General features: G+C 43.1%; 1 protein-coding gene across 7 annotated transcripts in view; it reads left to right on the top strand.

Moving 5' to 3' along the window:
* The first annotated feature begins 2336 nt into the window (after positions 1–2336).
* Positions 2337–18125, top strand: part of NCAPG2 (non-SMC condensin II complex subunit G2) — a 65675-nt gene continuing 49886 nt past the window's right edge. The window contains exons 1-8 of one of the 7 annotated variants that reach the window (XM_081799741.1): positions 2422–2438; positions 2811–2994; positions 4170–4286; positions 9235–9423; positions 9770–9884; positions 11363–11517; positions 14159–14293; positions 16892–16986. In XM_081799741.1, the coding sequence (XP_081655867.1) occupies positions 4182–4286; positions 9235–9423; positions 9770–9884; positions 11363–11517; positions 14159–14293; positions 16892–16986 (794 nt within the window). In that variant the 5' untranslated portion in view covers positions 2422–2438; positions 2811–2994; positions 4170–4181. Of the gene's footprint in view, positions 2439–2663; positions 2995–3225; positions 3410–3884; positions 3907–4169; positions 4287–9234; positions 9424–9769; positions 9885–11362; positions 11518–14158; positions 14294–16891; positions 16987–18125 lie in introns of those variants that run through there. The other 6 variants (XM_081799742.1, XM_081799746.1, XM_081799745.1 and 3 more) reach the window with 6 other exon arrangements.

Here is an 18125-nt window from a genome sequence, read left to right on the forward strand (position 1 = left end):
TCCGCCTCGCAGACACTTCCAGCCGGCCTGGGTGCAGTCAGAGGCAGGATCCACTCTGGACATTCCAAGCACGAAGGTCCATAGCTGCAGGGGCCATGTCCTCACGCAGGGAGGCCTGCTGCATTGACAGCAGGTGGGGCTGACAGGGGCCTGAAGTTTCCAGCGCACCGTGGGAGGGTTTTCAGACATCAGCGTGAGCGGGAGAGGGGAAGAATGAGGGATGTGGCAGAGCCTGGTGGGGTCTAGAGTATGGGAGATGAGGCGAGAACAGGGCACATGTCAAGACAGACAGGGGTGCGGGTTTCTGGGGCTCCCCTCCCCCCCATGAAGAAAGCTGGCTTGTGATGAGATGGGCCCATAGCCTGGTGAGTTGGTTCATGCTGGACTCCTTGGGGAACGTCTTTTTCCAGATCTTGACTCCAGCACAGGAGGAGGAGGAGGCCTCTGTTCCCTTGGTGATCTGGGGGGCCCATGGGCCCAGATCTCAGGAGAGGTGTGCATTAGTTCTCCGTAGTTCATAAACACTCTTCCAGACTTTCAGACAGTTAATTCTGATTTGGCTGATTGGTTTGACAGTGAGGCCTGGATTTACCATGTGGATTGTTGAGAAGACGTTTTCCATAAATTCAGTAGAATCTACAGTACTCCAAGGTGTGGGAAAAGCTTATGTAAATCAAGAGATAAAAGCTTTTATTATTAAATAAATTTTTTTAAAGATTTTATTTATTTATTTGACAGAGAGAGAGAGCACAAACAGGGAGGAGAGGGAAAAGCAGGGTGGGACTTGATTCCAGGACCCTAGGTCATGACCTGGGCAGAAGGCAGACGCTTAACCCACCGAGCCACCCAGGGGCCCAAAACTTTTTATTTTTTTATTAAAAAAATGGTGTTCACAAAAGTGCCTTAAATGAAAGAGTAAACAATATACCGTAATTAATAGTAATTCAGTGCATCTGGGCAAAGGTTTTTGGTAAACTGCCTAGGAACTGAGAAAGTGAATGATTCCAAGTGACTGGATAAAAAATCTTTTTGAAATTCAGGTGGTTTCCAAGTTTGTGCTTTCTACAAAAATTGAAGGAAAGCTCAATCAAGTTATTAGCGGATACAAATTAAATGAAAAGAATAGATGGGGAGGAGTGCTGGGTCTGCGCACGGGACAAGATCAAAGCTGCAGGGGAGTGGACAGTGAGGCACTGAGAGATGGAAGGATCCTGGATCTGATTGATGATGGCTGACAAGAAGACAAGCGGCTGTCTCAGGATGTTGCGATACCACTGGATGAGCTTCCTGAACCTGAAGAGGACCACAGAATCTGTTAAAGGGCAACAAAGGACGTGGACCCCCCTAGACTTACAGTACCTCCATGAGAACATTCCCTCTATAGGAAACCGACACGTGCCTCCTTTTGCATGGACGGATTTTAAAAAAATACATGGATATAAAATGTAAAAAAAAAAAAAAAGAATCGATGATATATCCGTATGTGATTTTTGGCATTTAACTAAAAAATGTTTACAGAATTGAGCGACATTACTATCATTCCTTTTCATTTCTGTTTATGTGAACAAATTTTCTCAGTATTTACATCTATAAATATGAAAAATCAGAATAGAATATTCATCCTTGGAAATGAATGGATTGAAAAAATAATCTTAACCGTAGCATTGAGGTGTTTCAACAAAATTTTAATTTTATAAGTATTTATCAAAATTTACAATTTATTTATATGGTTTTGATGTTTGTATCTCTAATAAATGTGAAAGTTTTAAAATCTAGAGCTTTATGGTCACAAGATATTTAAGCAATCTATCTTGCTGGAGACACGACCTTCAGAAACTGCGTAGCAAAAACAGATTTACGCGAGGATTGCATTACGTGGGAGACCAGCCACAAACAGTTCAAGAAGACCAGGGGCCCAGGTGCTCGAGTATTCAGATTCCACTGGATATTTATAGTGATGTGACAGTTTTAAAAAGTCAATCTTTATAAGTACGTTGAGATTGCAATCGTTTTAGCTATTTAAACCACTGATAAAACAAATCAGATTTCACACTAAACGAGCCAGACCTGCGTGGACGTGGGGGAGGCGTGGCCGGGCCATGGGGCGGGGCCCGGGAGGGGGCGTGGCCGGGCGCGGCGCGGCCGGGCTCTGGGGCGTGGCCGGGCCATGGGGCGGGGCCCGGGAGGGGGCGTGGCCGGGCGAGGCACCGCCGGGCTCTGGGGCGGGGCCGGGCCATGGGGCGGGGCCGGGGCTCACAACTCGGCCGAGGCGCGGGGCGGGGCGTGGAACGCGCCCTTCAGCGGACCCCGCCCAAGCGCTCTCGGCTCTCGCGAGAGCGGCGCGTGATGACGCGCCGCCCGGCGGAGCGCGTCGCCACCGCGGGCGGGCGGGTTTGAATCTGGTCCGAGCGCGGGAAACGGCGGGCTTCCGGGACGAGGTGAGCGCCGCGGTGCCGGCCGGCGAAGGGCTCCGGGCTGGGGCGAGGGTCGGGGCGTGGCGGGGTCGGGCGGGTGGGGCCCCCAGTCTCACGGCGTCCGCGTGGGCCGCGACCCGAGCCCACGGCCGGCCGGCGGCTCCGAGGCGGCCCCGGGGCGGCGGGCAGCGGGGCCCTGAGCGCGCCGACGCCCGGGGGCTGAGTTCGGGGCGGACCGCAGCCCTGGACCTGGCCCCGGGAGAGGACGCCTCCCCGCCGGCCCCCAAGCTCTGGCCCCCTGCTGCCCGGGCCCCTGTGCCCTGGCGTCTGTCACGGTTCTGGGTGCGCCGCCGCCCGGTCGGCAGGTGCTGACAGGCGCCGGGCGTCTCTGTGCAGCGCTCGTGCTCCTTGCGTGCTGGACTCCGGGGTGCCCCGTGTGCCGTGCGGGCGGGTAACTGCGTGCTGAGATGCGGCCTCCCCTTGAGCGCAGCGTCTGGCTGGACGGCCGCGGGCTGGGGCGCGAATAGGACCGGAGACGCGGAGGGGCCGCTTGGAGACCGACTGAGCGCGAGGCGGAGAGGTATTAACCCGTGTCAGAAAGTGGGGGGTGCGGGCGCAGGTGAGGTCGTCTAGTAGGCGTAGACGGGGTAGGTAGGGTGGCGCGCCACGGGTACACTCGGAAAAGTCCCCGGAATCACAGGGGGAGAGTGCACAGACGCAGGTTTAAGACGTGTGATTGCATGTACTTGACGGCACCTTCTGGGAATGTTTGTTTTCAAGTCCAGGAATGGACACTGGCCAGAATTAGTCATCAGGCTTTGGCTGGCCACGTCCCTGCCGCTTGGCCAAGAGGAAGTTACGTGTTCGGAGCTCCTTAAAATCTGGGGTTCTGTGTTTTTAATGACTCCGTCCCCATCATTGTTCCCATTGGTGCCAGTAATTTTCCATATTGCTCTCTTTATAACGGTGCAGGAGGTTTTCATTTGCCTTCACGGGTAGGGGTCTTACTGCATCTGTGTTCCATCATTTTGCTATTACTTCATCTTTTGGTTGATGTCTTTCAAACAGCTCTGCCAGCACCAGGTGGTGTGAATGGAAAATAGGACTTATTGGGGGAAACAAGGCAGGGAGGGAGGTTGCACACAATCCCCTGAGCTCCGGCTCCCGCAGGATTGGGTAGGAGCCTGCTGTGGTTGGACGCACCTAATGCACATGCTCCCGCTAACAAGCTCCCGGGTGGCCCGGGCCGCACTGAAGAGCGGACGACTGTCACTGGGACTTTTTTGATAGAGGAATGGCCCTTTAGAAAGGCGGTCTGCAGGAGTTAGCAGGTGGGGTCAGCCTTCTCTCTCTCTCTTTTTTTTCTTTTTTCTTTTAGTACTTTCTTTTATTGACTCTAAGACTTCCCCCCCCCCCGTGTTTTGATGGAATCAGCCTTCTTTTGTTGAGCTCAGACCTGCCTGAGCATCTTGCTAAGGTACTGAAAGAGAAGGTGAGCTTCCCACAGCCATTTGGATTTCTCTTTCCTTCGTTGGTAGTAACTTCATTAACAATCGATAATAATGTAATGTTATGTTGATACTCTCCTTGGGAAAGAAAGAGAATTATTTTTTTAGATATCATAACTTGTTCTATGTCAGAATGTTAAAAATTGTCTACAGTTCTTTGTTGTTTTTGCAATTTTGGATGTTACATCTTGTAGGAAAAGATATATTTGCAAATTCAGGTTTCAGTATCATTGTGTTTTCTGCTAAGGTTACAGGATAAATGCCATATGAAAAAGTTTCATCTGTCATGGAAAAACGAGAGACATTTGTACAAGCGGTGTCTAAGGAGCTGATTGGAGAATTTTTGCAGTTTGTTCAACTTGATGTAAGTTTTATGTTTAGCTTTATTGCGATTTGACTGTTAATTACATGCACAAATGAAATATAGTCATCTCAGTGAATCCTTAGGGACCAAGGTTTATTAAAAAAAAAACAAAAAACCAGACCTGTACTCAAATACACCTGCTGATGGGCAACTATTCACAAATTGTATTTCTTGCTTCCTTTTAAGAGATTTGTAAAAATGCTAAGTGATGTAACACAGTGTGCTTCTATTTACTTAAATATTTATTGATCTCTTGCTTTGTGCATAGCATAGTGAGGAAGACATACTTTTTTGGTCCTCAGGTTATTTACAGTGTTGTGGTAGATCCAGGTGTGTAAATACACCAGAGTAAAAAGGCTAAGCTTGGGCAAGGATATGGGACAAGGCCCAAATCCAGCCATGGACTGCTTCCTATCCCAGTGGAAAGGGTATGGAAGCTGTGATATAAAGAGTAAACAAGTCAGCCAGTCAAAGACGGATGTGGGGAAGGACCTCTCCAAGTAGAGGGGATAATTTTAAAGACAGGAGAAGGTACATTGTATTTGAACTTGAAGACATTCGGTAGGGCTAGGGTATAGAAATGCCAGGTCAGGAAGAGGCAGGGGCTGAGATTTAGATTATGTCAGTCCTTCTTTACCACTTTAAGGAGCTGAGACTTTATCCTGAGAGGCGTGGGGGCTTGTACATGCATAGATTGAAGAGGGCAACACGAGAACCTAAGAGTGGTGAAGAGGCTGTGCCCTCATGATGGTGGTTGCATTAGGAGATGGACATGGGAAGATGTGGGTGCCTTTGTGAGCTGTTAGGTGGTGAGGTGGTGGTGCTGTTGACTGGATATGGGCCAGGGAAAGGACCAAGGCAGATGCCAGGGTCTGACTTGTGGTGCCTTTCAGTGAGATCATGGACATGGGGAAAAGGCAGGTTTGAGCGGGAAGATAGTCTCAATTTGGAATGTTCTGGATGACTGCCAGGGGAATGTGCACAAGTTGATGTCCAGTAGGTGGATGGATAGCTGTATCTGAGGCCCAGGAAAGAGGCCTGGGTAGAGACAGATTTGGGTGTCCTCAGTGGCACTTGGAAACTTCAGTCATGGGAATGCACGGGATCATCTGTAGTGTAATAAGAGAAGAGAAGCCTAGGACAGAACTCTGAGGAACCCCAACACTTAAGATACCAACTCTAAAACACTTGTGACTTTGGGGCAGGAGATGCATACCTTACTTGTTCTGCTCATGCAGTGAATATTAAGTTAGTAGTAATTAAGAAGTAGAGAGGAACCTAATATGAAATTTGTTGTTAGCAACATTTATGAAGTCATTTTTCTTTATAAGAGGAAATGAGTTTGTAATATGATTTTATATTATAAAATGGTACTCTGTAAACTTAAAAATAACCAGCACAAACCCACAGGCAGCACATCACAGAAGGGTCTGTAAGAGCAAACTATTTAGATGTTCCATAAACTGTTTTAGTAGGAGTGTAGATGATTTGTATTATATTAGATGTGCAATACACATGTGGTTTAAAGTTTACAAGATTGTTATTGCAGACTGGTGTTATAGTATTAACTAATACCACAAACTAAATTGATGATGATGAAGCTAAGTTAATATTAATTTAAAATCAAAAGGCCAAAATAGCAGCATTTAGTTAGCACAGTCCATGCAAGATCACATTGGTGCTGCGGTGACAGAGCGCCCTTTAAGGTGCTTGCCTCCAACTTCCCTGGTCACATGCTGGAGAGCCTTGCACTGTTGCTCAGCAACGGACATCTCGGAAGGATGCTGAGTTAGTCCTCATATTCATAGGCGTTCGTTTTAGTTTAGGAGTACCAAGTCTTACTAACACTTAATAATTTAGTATCTCAATCACTATGTAGCTCTTAAACATGAAAATGAGAAGATGTAGGATTGTGCATCACTTGTTTTGTTTGAGTTGAATGATATGAAATGCCATTCTGTAGGTCAGGATAGTTGAATAATGGCAGTTTTACATGGTCAACCAGATAATTTAAGTCAGTTTGAAGCCTATTAAGTGGACCTTCCCACATATAATCAGTTCTGCTATAATACAATATACGCCTTGCCAAAAATGCCAAAAATCACTATACTCTGCTGAACAGGCAGTGAAAACCCAGAAGGGTTATGGGACAAGTGGGGTTAAGGGCATAACACTCAAAAACCTCACCAGTGACACATTAAAAAAAGACAGTGACCTAATAAAAAGTAGCAGTTTTATACAAGTTAACTCACTAAGAAGTACATAAATACCGTAGTAAACATGACATTTACCTTGAAAAAGATCCTAAGTTTGCAGGTGGAAGTGGGTACCCATGCTCCCAGGGGCTAGCCTTCCAACCCTGTGTGTGACAGGAAGAGAACAGAGAAGAAAAATACAGACCAGGCTGGGAGGACAGAGAACATTGAAGAGAGCTTTGGTCAGAGGGTTGAATGAGGTGGGTCATGAAGGTGGGAGGGACCCAGGGTGTGGATGGTGCGGCTTGCAGCACATGTAGGGTCCCAGGAGCTGGCAGGCGTCTGGGGTGTGTGTTTTCTGTGACTCTGAGGCTCCACTCAGTGGGTGCAGTTTTCTGCATTCACGTACTGATGAAATCCCACATAAGTAAACCAGAAATTGTCTTTTGCAGAAATTGTTCCCTTGTGTGTTGATTGCATTTCAAAACAAGTGTTAGGGAGCAGCATTGACTGTGCCCTCAGTGGTTCTCTGAGAATGGAGGATTAGTGTTGAGAGTAGGATGATCAGGACCCAGGATAACTGCCATTTAAGGAGTTGTCCTGAGTGCTCTCTGGATGCCAGGCTCTGCTCTGGAGGTTGGGATACAGCACATACCAAGTTTCTGCCCAAAGAGAGCTTAGGTTCTACAGGTGAAGGGAGAGGAACAAGCAGGGTAGAGGATGGGAGTGCAATGTCATTTTGGTCAGAGATTAGAATGGGCCCTATGGAGACTGAGGGAGGAGAATTCTGGATAAGAGGGATGGGGAGGGGAAGACCCTGAGGCAGGTGCACCCCTAGACAGCTCAGATGGGGCTTCCTGGGAAAGAAGGGAAGATGGTAGGAGTTAGGGTGGGGAATTAGGCTTGGAGGACCCTGGAGAAGCTACGTGCCCTCCCCTTTGCTACTGAAATAATTGCAGAGTTAAAGGAAAGTTGCAGAAGAATCCTGAATCCCCTGCACTCAGATTTGCCAATTACCACCTGCCATGTTTTCTTTATCATTCCCTGCATTTACCTGTTCTTTTTGAGTCATTTGGAAGTCTGTTGCAGGCATTTGTCTCATCCCTAAATATTTCAGTGTGTATTTGCCTAAAGAAAGATATTCTCTTATATAATCACAATAAAAATTCCAAAAGTCAGGAAATTTGACATTGGCACAATGATACTGTCATCTACAGTACATATTCATGTTTTTCCCCTGATCCAGGACCCCATTCAGTATCACACATTGCATTCAGTTGTCTGACTTGTTACTTTCTTTAATCTAGAGAGTGTCTCAGCCTTACTTCATTTTTCATTACATTGACAGTTTTGAAGAGTGTAGGCAGCTATTTAGTGGCATATCCTTCAGTTTGCATTTATTTGATGATTTGATTAAATTTATTTTATGCATTTTGGCAGGAGCTGCATTAAGTGGTGTTTTGTCTTCCTCAGTGGAGGGATTGATGCCCATTTGTCTCATTATTGGTGAGGTTAGTTTTTTTTTTTTTTTTTTTTTTTTGGTGAGGTTAGTTTTAATCAGTCACTTAGGTTGGGGGTCCACCAGATTTCTCCACCGTGATGCTACTATTTCCACCTTCATAATTAATAAGTAATCTTCATTGGGGAAGTAAGTTGAGATTAGGTAAATACCCTGCTCCTCATCAAACTTCTACCCACTAGTTTTAATATCAATTGATGATTCTTGCCTGAATCAATTATTATTATAATGGCTATAAAATTGTGATTTTCCAACCACATGTCCCTTCCGTATTTATTCATTGGTGTTCTATAGCATGCTGATGCTATTTGTTATTTATTTACTATCAATATAGTTTCACTGGTTTTTTATTCACTGGGTTATAATCCGTTACTGTCACTGTTTTGGTGGTCACATTAGCTGCAGGCAGTCCCTTTATAATGGATCCTCTACCCTTTTGATAACGGTTTCCGTTTGCTGTATCAAAGAGTAAGTGAGGTCATCTGCTCAGAGTGAGAGGAAATGGTTGGCTCAGGACTTTTAAGGATAGTTGAGAGGATCTGATGTAGTCTCATTGGCTAATGGAAGAGAATGATGTCTACAGACAAGTAAGAGGGTGTTGAGGTACCAAGTTGGGTTAGAGATCAGAAACTTCAAATACACTCAGTTGGCTTTGCTGTGTTGGGAGCTGGAGCTATATATGATGGTAATTGTATAGCTCCCGCACACTTTTGTGCCCTAATTATAGGCCTGGAGATGGTAGACATGTGGATGGATTGATTTTAGAGAGGATTTTTCTAAGTGGGTGAAATTTTAAACTCCAAAGACTAGGTTACTAGGGCTGAATAGGTAGAGGAGGAATCTGCTACTTTCTATTTTATTATTTTATTTCATCTTTAAAATTTATTTATTAGAGAGAGATGGAGCACACAAGCTGGCAGAGGGGCAGAGGGAGAGGGAGAAACAGGCTCTCCGCTGAGCAGGGAGCCCAATGTGGGGCTTGAAATCCCAGGACCCTGTGATCACAACCTGAGTCAAAGGCAGACACTAACCAACTTAGCCACCCAGACGTCCTGGAATCTACTACTTTCTGTCTCGTTATTCCTATACTTTTCCCTTTAGGAAAAGTATTTCAAAACTACAACTCAGCTCTTGAAATGATAATTAACTTAGCACTTAAACTTTTGATGCTGTTATAAAAGGGATAGAACTAATTTTTGTATTTGAAATATAACAGTTGCTATTTATTTTGCAGAAAGATGCTTCTGACCCTTTCAGCCTAAATGAATTACTAGATGAATTATCAAGGAAACAGAAAGAAGAGCTATGGCAAAGGCTCAAGAATTTATTAATAGATGTGTTGTTAGAAAGCCCAGTGGCTGGGTGGCAGACGGTGGAAGTCCAGGGTGAAGAGGATATGGAAACAGAGCATGATTCAAAAATGGTAGTAGTAGTCTTTCAAATATAAAACTTGTTACATTTTCTTTGTTAAAAAATAGTTATTGTATATAATTGAATTTTAAGTTAAGAAACTTAAAGCTAGAAGTTAAGAATATTAGAAGTCTGTTTATTATAGTTTTACTTTTTCCATTCCTGCTGTTAATTAATCTGCTATTTAATGTTGCTGTCCTTTTTGGACGATTGACCTGTATTCAATTTTAATTCACTTTTTAGAATAAGTTAGAAGTGTGGGTTCATTTTTATAAATTTAGTAACTTTCACATTTCTTTTAAAAATTATATTTTAAGTTGATCTTAAATCACTTGAACTTTGATTTTTTTCATTTGTAGAAAAAAAACATAGAAATAATTCATGCAGTTACATCTGTGGTTCTTGCTTCTGTATCTGTAATAAATGAAAGTGAGAACTATGAAGACTTACTGGAATGTGCAGTTATGTTGAATGGTAAGTTGAATTTGTGATAACATGGCATGTTTAGAGGTGGGCATCTAATGATTCTCTGTAAAAGGAAACCAGTCATCATGTAGAAGTGGAAGTATTAAGGCATAACTTTGCATTCAAGCTCCTTTACTTCAGCTAGAAAAGGAGCAAAGAAGTATTCTTTTAAGGGCTGTCCTGATGAACTGATGTAATTTAAGCCACATAGAACTATTTCAAATGGTGAAAATGTACATACTGAACAACTGACTGCTTGTTGTTTTCAGATTTTCCAGAATGTCTTATTTGACCTACAGGACCATAGTAATAAGAGCTTATTAAGGGAAAATGGTCTCATAAATTCCTCAGCTGGTGATTACTGCCAGAAAGTTTCAGCTTAACCAAGCATTTGTGACATTGCATTTTTTTTCTTTAAATGTTATGAACATGACCTGAGGAATAATTATTGACTCTTAGGGGAGCTTTACTATTACAATTTATATCATGGTGCTTTTTAGGTTTTAACTAAACTGTGAAACTGTAGTTATTAATTTAGGAGGAACACTATGAATTAGTGAGAATATCTGATTATAAAATATTTACATAAAACTGTTTTATAGATAAAAAAGATTCAAAAGTAATTTTAATGAGTTTTAAGAAAGATCACCTAAGTGTCCTCACCTTCACCCTGTGAATTAATTAGTTCCATGTGACAAACTTTCCCCATCAGACTTTCCATTCTTAGTGCGACTTGGATTTATGTATCTGTTTTATTCAGAATTTTTGCATTGAAATACAGTGTCTTATTAAGTTACCCCTAATTGGTATATAAATAATTCCCAATGCTTTGTGAATGTTACTACAGTTTATTTTCACAGTCTCCAAATAGATGTTTCGTAAAATGATTAGTGCTAAAATTGTAGTTGTTCCTAACTTCCCATTGATTCAGGAATTTAACATGGATGTAATGGCATTCGGATATCTATGGATCATAAGTGTGAGCATATTATCAGTATTTTCATTTCATTCTTGAGCTTTTCTATTAATAAAAGCACTGCAGTTCTTGTATTCATTATAATAATTGCTTTTACCGTTTTTCACCAGTGAGCCAGAATGAGGCCAACCTATGAAGGACAGGTGTAGTGGATTGGTGGTTGTCACACCTGGCCTGGGTTTGGTGTTGAGTGTTACCTGTGGGTGTTGTGGCACTTACGTTTGGGTAGTTTGAATACCTGCCTCTCTTTAGTGAGGGATTTGGACAGTGTGACCCCTCTGAGTCTTCCAGTTCTAAAATTCTGTATTCTGTTGAGTCTGCTTTTATAACAGTAGTTAACAGTTTTTTTCAAGTTAACATCGTTTGTATTCTTTAAATGTATATAAATTTCTGGCAAGTTAAACATAAATGTTTGCTTAGCAAACCTTTGTGAGTCATAGTACTTTACACTATTGAATCTGAACTAATATTCGTTTACTTTACTAACTGAACAATTACTGTGCTGTTTTAGGTATTTTATATGCATTACCTGATTCTGAAAAAAAGCTGCAGAGTTCCATTCAGGACTTATGTGTCATATGGTGGGAGAAAGGCCTGCCTGCCAAGGAAGATATGGGAAAGACTGCTTTTATTATGCTGTTAAGGAAGAGTCTAGAGACTAAAACAGTATGTTTACTTTTTAAAATACATACCTTCCTTTAATAGTGCATGTGTTCATACCAGTTAGGAATTATGTTCATTTGTAAGTGGCCTGACTGCAGTTGCTTCCCCAGTTAGGGTCTTTTTAACTTAAGATATTCAGGGGCGGACAGTGGGTGGTGGCTCCACATTGCAGTCCTTTTTTTTTTTTTTTAATTTTTTTTTTTTTAAGATTTTACTTATTTGTCAGAGAGATACAGGCAGGCAGAGGGAGAAGTAGGCTCCCCGCTGAGCAGGGAGCCCAATGTGGGACTCAATCCCAGGACCCTGGGATCATGACCTGAGCCGAAGGCAGACGCTTAACGACTGAGCCACCCAGGCACCCCATCCACATTGCAGTCTTATGCGGGCTTTCTCCTCCATCTTCCGGGGTGTGTGGTCCTTGTCCTCCCTCTTACCACCTCACGGTAGCAAGGTGGCTGCCGCACTTCACTGTCTCATGTGAGTTCCAGGTAGGAAGAAGAGACAGGGAGGCAGCAAGGGCCAGACCTTCTCAGAAGTTCTCAACTTGTATCCACCATCCAGAACTGGGTCACATGGCCACATTTGTTTGCTGCAAATGGGGTTTTTGAAGGGATACATTGCCGCTGTTAGCAAAAGTGGATATTTTTAGTAGTGAAGAAGTGATGAGGTAACTGAGGTAGGTAAGTGGGAGTGGCTGCCTGTGTTAGTGGGATCCTCTGAGAGGCAGACCCCACCTCGGGCTGCATAGGACTGGACATGCGTGATGAAGGGTGAAAGGGGGCAGGAGTGGTAGGGAATGCCTCAGGCCCAGTGCAGGCGCACACCCGTAGAAGGTGGGGTTGTGTCAGGCTGCAGCCTAGGCCTAATAAAGTTTTGGAGAGCAGGTTTGAGGATTGGATTTAACTTGGTCCATTTCTCAGCCTTTCATCTTTGGTGTCTAGTTAAGAAATCCAGAAAAAGAACAGTTTGTATCCCCTGATCAAGAGAACAACAGATACGTTCATCTTAGAAAAGTGGGCAAATGAAGAAAAGGGAAAACGAGGAAGATAAAAATCCTCTGTAATTCCACTACCTAAGGTGATCATTCCTATTTTAGGGGTGCTTAAGAATTTCTCTATGTCTTCTCCCCCCCCCATACCTTTACTTCCTTATGACAGATTCCTAGAAATGAAATTCATAGGTCAGTGGGTTTGAACTTGATGCACATTTGGAGCTCTTGATACACATTGCCAACAGCTTTCTAGCCAGCTTGCCCTTCATCACACTCCCACTGTCTGTGTGTCTGTCTCACCATGGCCTCCAAGGAGGCCAGTATGATGACAGAAAAGACTGTGGCTGCTCCCTCAGCTCACCATAGGATTGTCAGAATTTATCCTTAAGCCATTGTTGGTTTCTCTTTTTAAAAATCTGTATTCAAAAAAAAAAAAATCATTTTTTCTGCCTTTTCGTTTAGCTTTTATTTATTTATTTATTTTTTTAAAGATTTTATTTATTTATTTTGAGAGAGAGAGAATGAGAGACAGAGAGCATGAGAGGGAGGAGGGTCAGAGGGAGAAGCAGACTCCCCGCCGAGCAGGGAGCCCGATGCGGGACTCGATCCCGGGACTCCAGGATCATGACCCGAGCCAAAGGCAGTCGCCCAACCAACTGAGCCACCCAGGCGCCCTATTTTTATTATTTTTTTAAAACATTTTATTTATTTGACAGAGACACAGCGAGAAAGGGAACACAAGCAGGGGGAGGGTCAGAGGGAGAAGCAGACTCCCCGCTGAGCAGGGAGCCCGATGCAGGGCTCGATCCCAGGACCCTGGGATCATGACCTGAGCCGAAGGCAGCCGCTTAACCGACTGAGCCACCCAGGCGCCCTATTTATTTATTTTTTAAAAGATTTTATTTATTGAGAGGGAGAGAGAAGGATAGCATGAGAGGGAGGAGGGTCAGAGGGAGAAGCAGACTCCCTGCTGAGCAGGGAGCCCGACGCGGGACTCGATCCTGGGACTCCAGGATCATGACCTGAGCCGAAGGCAGTCGCCCAACTGACTGAGCCAGCCAGGTGCCCCTTGTCTAGCTTTTACATCGAGACTCTTTCATGTCTCTCTGGTGTTTTACACCTGAGCCGTTGGTGTGGGCACCACCAGCAGCATGGGGCTGCTTCAGTTTCACCTGTAGTGAAGAAGACCCCACGCTGGGTCCCTCCTCGCACTGGTCACACTGGGTGCTCTGTAGCCTGATGGGGCTGGCGGCTGCAGACTTGGACTCCACACCGCAGAAACCAGACAGTGCTGCCTGTGGGTGCTTCTGTGTGCTTTTGCCACAGTTTCTTCCTTTTTTTTTTTTAAAAGATTTTATTTATTTGACAGAGACAGAGACAGCGAGAGCAGGAACACAAGCAGGGGGAGTGGGAGAGGGAGAAGCAGGCTTCCCGCTGAGCTGGGAGCCCGATGTGGGACTCGATCCCAGGACCCCGGGATCATGACCTGATCATTTAACCAACTGAGCCACCCAGGCGCCCCAACAGTTTCTTCCTTTTTGATGAATAATCCAGAGTTGTGATTATTTATCATATATTCTTATTGTAAATTTGAAATGCGACCTTAATTATTTATTAAAAAACTAACATCTTTCCTTTTTATGTCATTCCTAGGGTGCGGACATATGTCGGCTTTGGCGTATTCATCAAGCTTTATATTGCTTTGATTATGATTTAGAGGAAAGTAAAGAAATTAAAGATATGCTACTTGAGTGTTTCATAAGTGTTAGATATATCAAGAAAGAAGAGGTAACTAGGTTTTTCTTTTTTGGTGTTTTTGTGTACTGCTTTTTAATGGATGTTTTTCCTAAGTTCATCTAGTTGCTCTTGTACCATGCTCAGTGTTCTAATGAAAGAGTCAGCCTAGCTATCAAGAGTTGTTACATTTATTGCACATTTTTGCCACATAGCGATATTCACACATTTTACAAATCGTTGCTTATTTCATCATTAAATCAGATGGTAATAGGTGGCTGTGAATCCTGGGGGAACTGTGATTGCATTTTAAGAATGATTGGGTGGGGATGGGCTACATGGGTGATGGGCTACATGGGGGAGGGCACTTGTGATGAGCACTGGGTGTTACGTGTAATTGCTGAATCACTGAATTCTCCAGAAACCAACATTGCACTGTATGTTCACTAACAAAATTTTTAAAAAAAAATTCTTTTTTCAATGAAAGAAAAAAAATTAAAAATAAGATTGAGAAAGCATTTCCCAGTAGATCAGACCCGACCCTCTGCCCTAATTCCAGGCTAATTGGCATTTACTCAGAACCATCATCACGCAATATTCTCGATTTCTTTTTTCCTGCCATCTAGTCAACCCAGAGAGAAGCTTCTGGCCACTGCTGCACTCCATTTTGGTGGTCATTCCCACATGTAGCTACTGAGCACGTGGACTATGGCCAGTTGAATTGTGGCCTTCAGTGTAAAGTACATGGATTCAAAACTTACTATGAAAAAAGAATGTAAAATAGCTCATTAACAATTTTGTATATACTTATTACATAATTAAATGATATTTTGGATATGTTGTCTTATATAAATATATTAAAATTAGTCTTTTTTACTTTTATTATAAATGTGGTTATTAGAAAATTAAAAATTATTATAGAGTGGCTTGCATAGTTCTCTTGGACAGTTCTGAATTGTTATCTTGGGATTCTTATGTAGTCCTTTATTGAACATTGACTGTATTCCCATGTGAGGGATGCAAAGAAGATTGTTGTTGATATTACAGAAAATAGGTTTTGTTTCTGATTGCTCGTTGCCTCACAGACACGCATGAAGCAAAAGGAAGAGGTCGTCACTCCTCCCTGAAGTAGGTGGGGAAAGACTTCTCGGAGCAGGAGGATGAGAACCAGTTTTGAGGCCCATAAATGAAGAGTTTGTTCAAGGTCCTGTAGCTAGTCAGAGGCAAAGACATGGTCATGCTTTGCCTACTCCCGTGCACCCTCTCCAGCCAGCTAGGTTAAAGGGCCATATGTGGTTACTGACCATGCTGACCAAGACCTTCAGCTCCCAGGCCAGAAGGGCTGTTTTTAGATCCCTGTTTGTTCACTTACTAGGTGGTGACCTTGATCGGACTACTTTGAACCTGGTGTTTCCTTCTGTAAAATAGAAACCACAGTGGATCTTTCTCAGGACTCCTGAGGAGAACACGAGGTGACGTGTGTAGAACCTTTAGCACAGTACCTGGTAGGGACTGAGCATGTGGAAGGTGCTCTAACTGCTTATTGCTATCACTGCATCCTTGTTGTTGGAAAAGAGGCTGCACCTGAGGCCTGTGCCCTTGGCATCTCCAGGACTGTGATCGAATGTGAGGACAGCAAAGTAGCTGAAAGTGGGTTCAGACAAGTTAGCTCTATTTATAGTGACCTGTACATAGTGAGTGGTGACCTGCACATCAACTTGTGTGTGTGTGAATGCGAGTAGGTAGTAAAGACGTAAATATATGTCTGTGTTAACACCCCCCCCTTTTTTTGATTGATGTCTTTTGAATTTATGATAACTAGTTTCCTAATGAGTCCTTACTTGGTTAGTTCAGTTTCCAGTCATTCTGGGTAAATGACAAATATCTTGTGCTATAATGGCAAGTTACAGTAAATACTTTTTGTTTTTAACTTGTTGCAAGCATGGGTACCCTGCTATTTGTATCAAAGTGTGTTGAATTTCTGTAGATTTCAGAGACAGTAGTGGTCGACTGGTAACAGGGAAGAGGTGGTGATGATGTTCGCGGGGAAATTCTTGGTAGATGTATTTTATATGCTGTATAGAGTGTAAGTATGGTATTACTGCTTTTGAGGGTCATGTGTCATCTAGTAGTATGCATATAAATTACCATGGGGAGTAGGTGTATTTGAAAATTCTAATTTGGCAGATACTTAGCCTCTTAACTTCACAAGTCCTCGGTTTTCTCATTTATAAAAGATGAAATCAAGTGACGTTCAGTTCCATTCCACCCCAAAATGCTAGGTTTTAAGCATTCTTTGATTTTAGCTTATGTAGATAGAGCCAGAATGAAATGTTTGTGGACCGTTTAATTCAGCTGCTGGGCAGCATGGTACATGTCTGTACAATCTGGGGTCGAGCACAGAAGGAGGTCAGTGGTGTCTGCTGCTAGGCCCTCCAGAGGGGAGGTCTTCTTGCCGTTGCCCTGCTGCCCAGCTCTGTCACTCAAAGGCCCCGACTGCTGTCCTGAGTTACAATTACATATGCTTCCTTCACTGGGAATAACACTTTCGTGTTACTGAACATCCAAAGAATTGTTTGTTTTTTAGTTATCAGGAGCTTTTTACTTGGTTGCAATTTCAACATTATATATATATATTTTTTTAATTTATAGGGAAGAAGATTTCTTAGTTCTCTCTTCAATTGGAATATAAATTTTATTAAAATGATCCATGAGACCATTAAAAACCAGTTACAGGGATTACAAAAGTAAGTATTAAAGGCAATTGATATTTTGTGCTGTCTTAATCTGATTATGAAATATTCTATTTGACTTGACTTTTAAAGTTATATTAAGGTATTGGAAGCTTTAAAAATTATCTCTTAGGTTATATTATTTGTTATGTGCTGTTTTTATTATGTGCTGTTGTTTTTACTATGTATTATGTAGTGTTGTATCACTGGATAGTTTTTTCCCTGCTATAGGAAATAATTCTTTTTCAGTAATGACGTTGAATTTAAGATTTTAATTTGTGTTCATTCTTTAAGTAGTCAAATTATTTACCAGTTAAATCTTAGCTTCAGGCGCAGTAAATTTCATGTCTCCAGCACTTCTGATACCATTTGAATGTAATGTCTACTTTCCAGTTTACTGTAGACTGAGCTATGTGATTTGATGGGAAGAGTCCTGCAGGGTAAGAGTCTAGGGATATACTCACAAGCCTGAGCTCCCAGCCTCTTGGAACATCACAGCACTTGGAGCTGTCATGGCAAATGAATGTTTGTTGTGGGCTCAGTGCTTAATCTGCTCTGCAGCTGAGTACTTAGTGTGCATTTTCAAATGGAATCCTTCAGCTCTCGAGGGTGGGCTTGGTTGCTGAGTTTCCCTGTCAGGTAGCTAGCTGTGCTTAAGTACTGAGCTGAGATTTGACTCTGAATCCCTATGACACAGTTCCTGCTATTTGCTAGAATGCTTTCTCCTCCTGTTTCCTCACTGGCAAAATATTTGGGTCGAACCAATAGATTTCTAAACTGATTCTAAAAATCAACTCTGTATTTTAGGGAATTAGGAGTCTGGGAAGTCCAGAATTGACTCCCAAGTCAAAATTTTATTTATAAATTTAAACATTTTTTTTACTCAAGAATTTGGGTCTCAGGGGTGCCTGGGTGGCTCAGTCGTTGGGTGTCTACCTTCGGCTCAGTTCATGATCCCAGGGTCCTGGGATTGAGCCCCGCATTGGGCTCCCTGCTCCGCGGGAAGCCTGCTTCTCCCTCTCCCACTCCCCCTGCTTTTGTTCCCTCTCTCGCTGTGTCTCTCTCTGTCAAATAAATAAAATGTTTAAAAAAAAAAAAAAGAATTTGGTTCTCGGCTTATGTTCTCATAATTTCACAGAAAATAGTAAAGATCT

This window comes from Leptonychotes weddellii, chromosome 12, assembly GCF_054177405.1.
Source record: "Leptonychotes weddellii isolate Sample4059 chromosome 12, ASM5417740v2, whole genome shotgun sequence".
Lineage (NCBI taxonomy): Eukaryota > Metazoa > Chordata > Mammalia > Carnivora > Phocidae > Leptonychotes > Leptonychotes weddellii.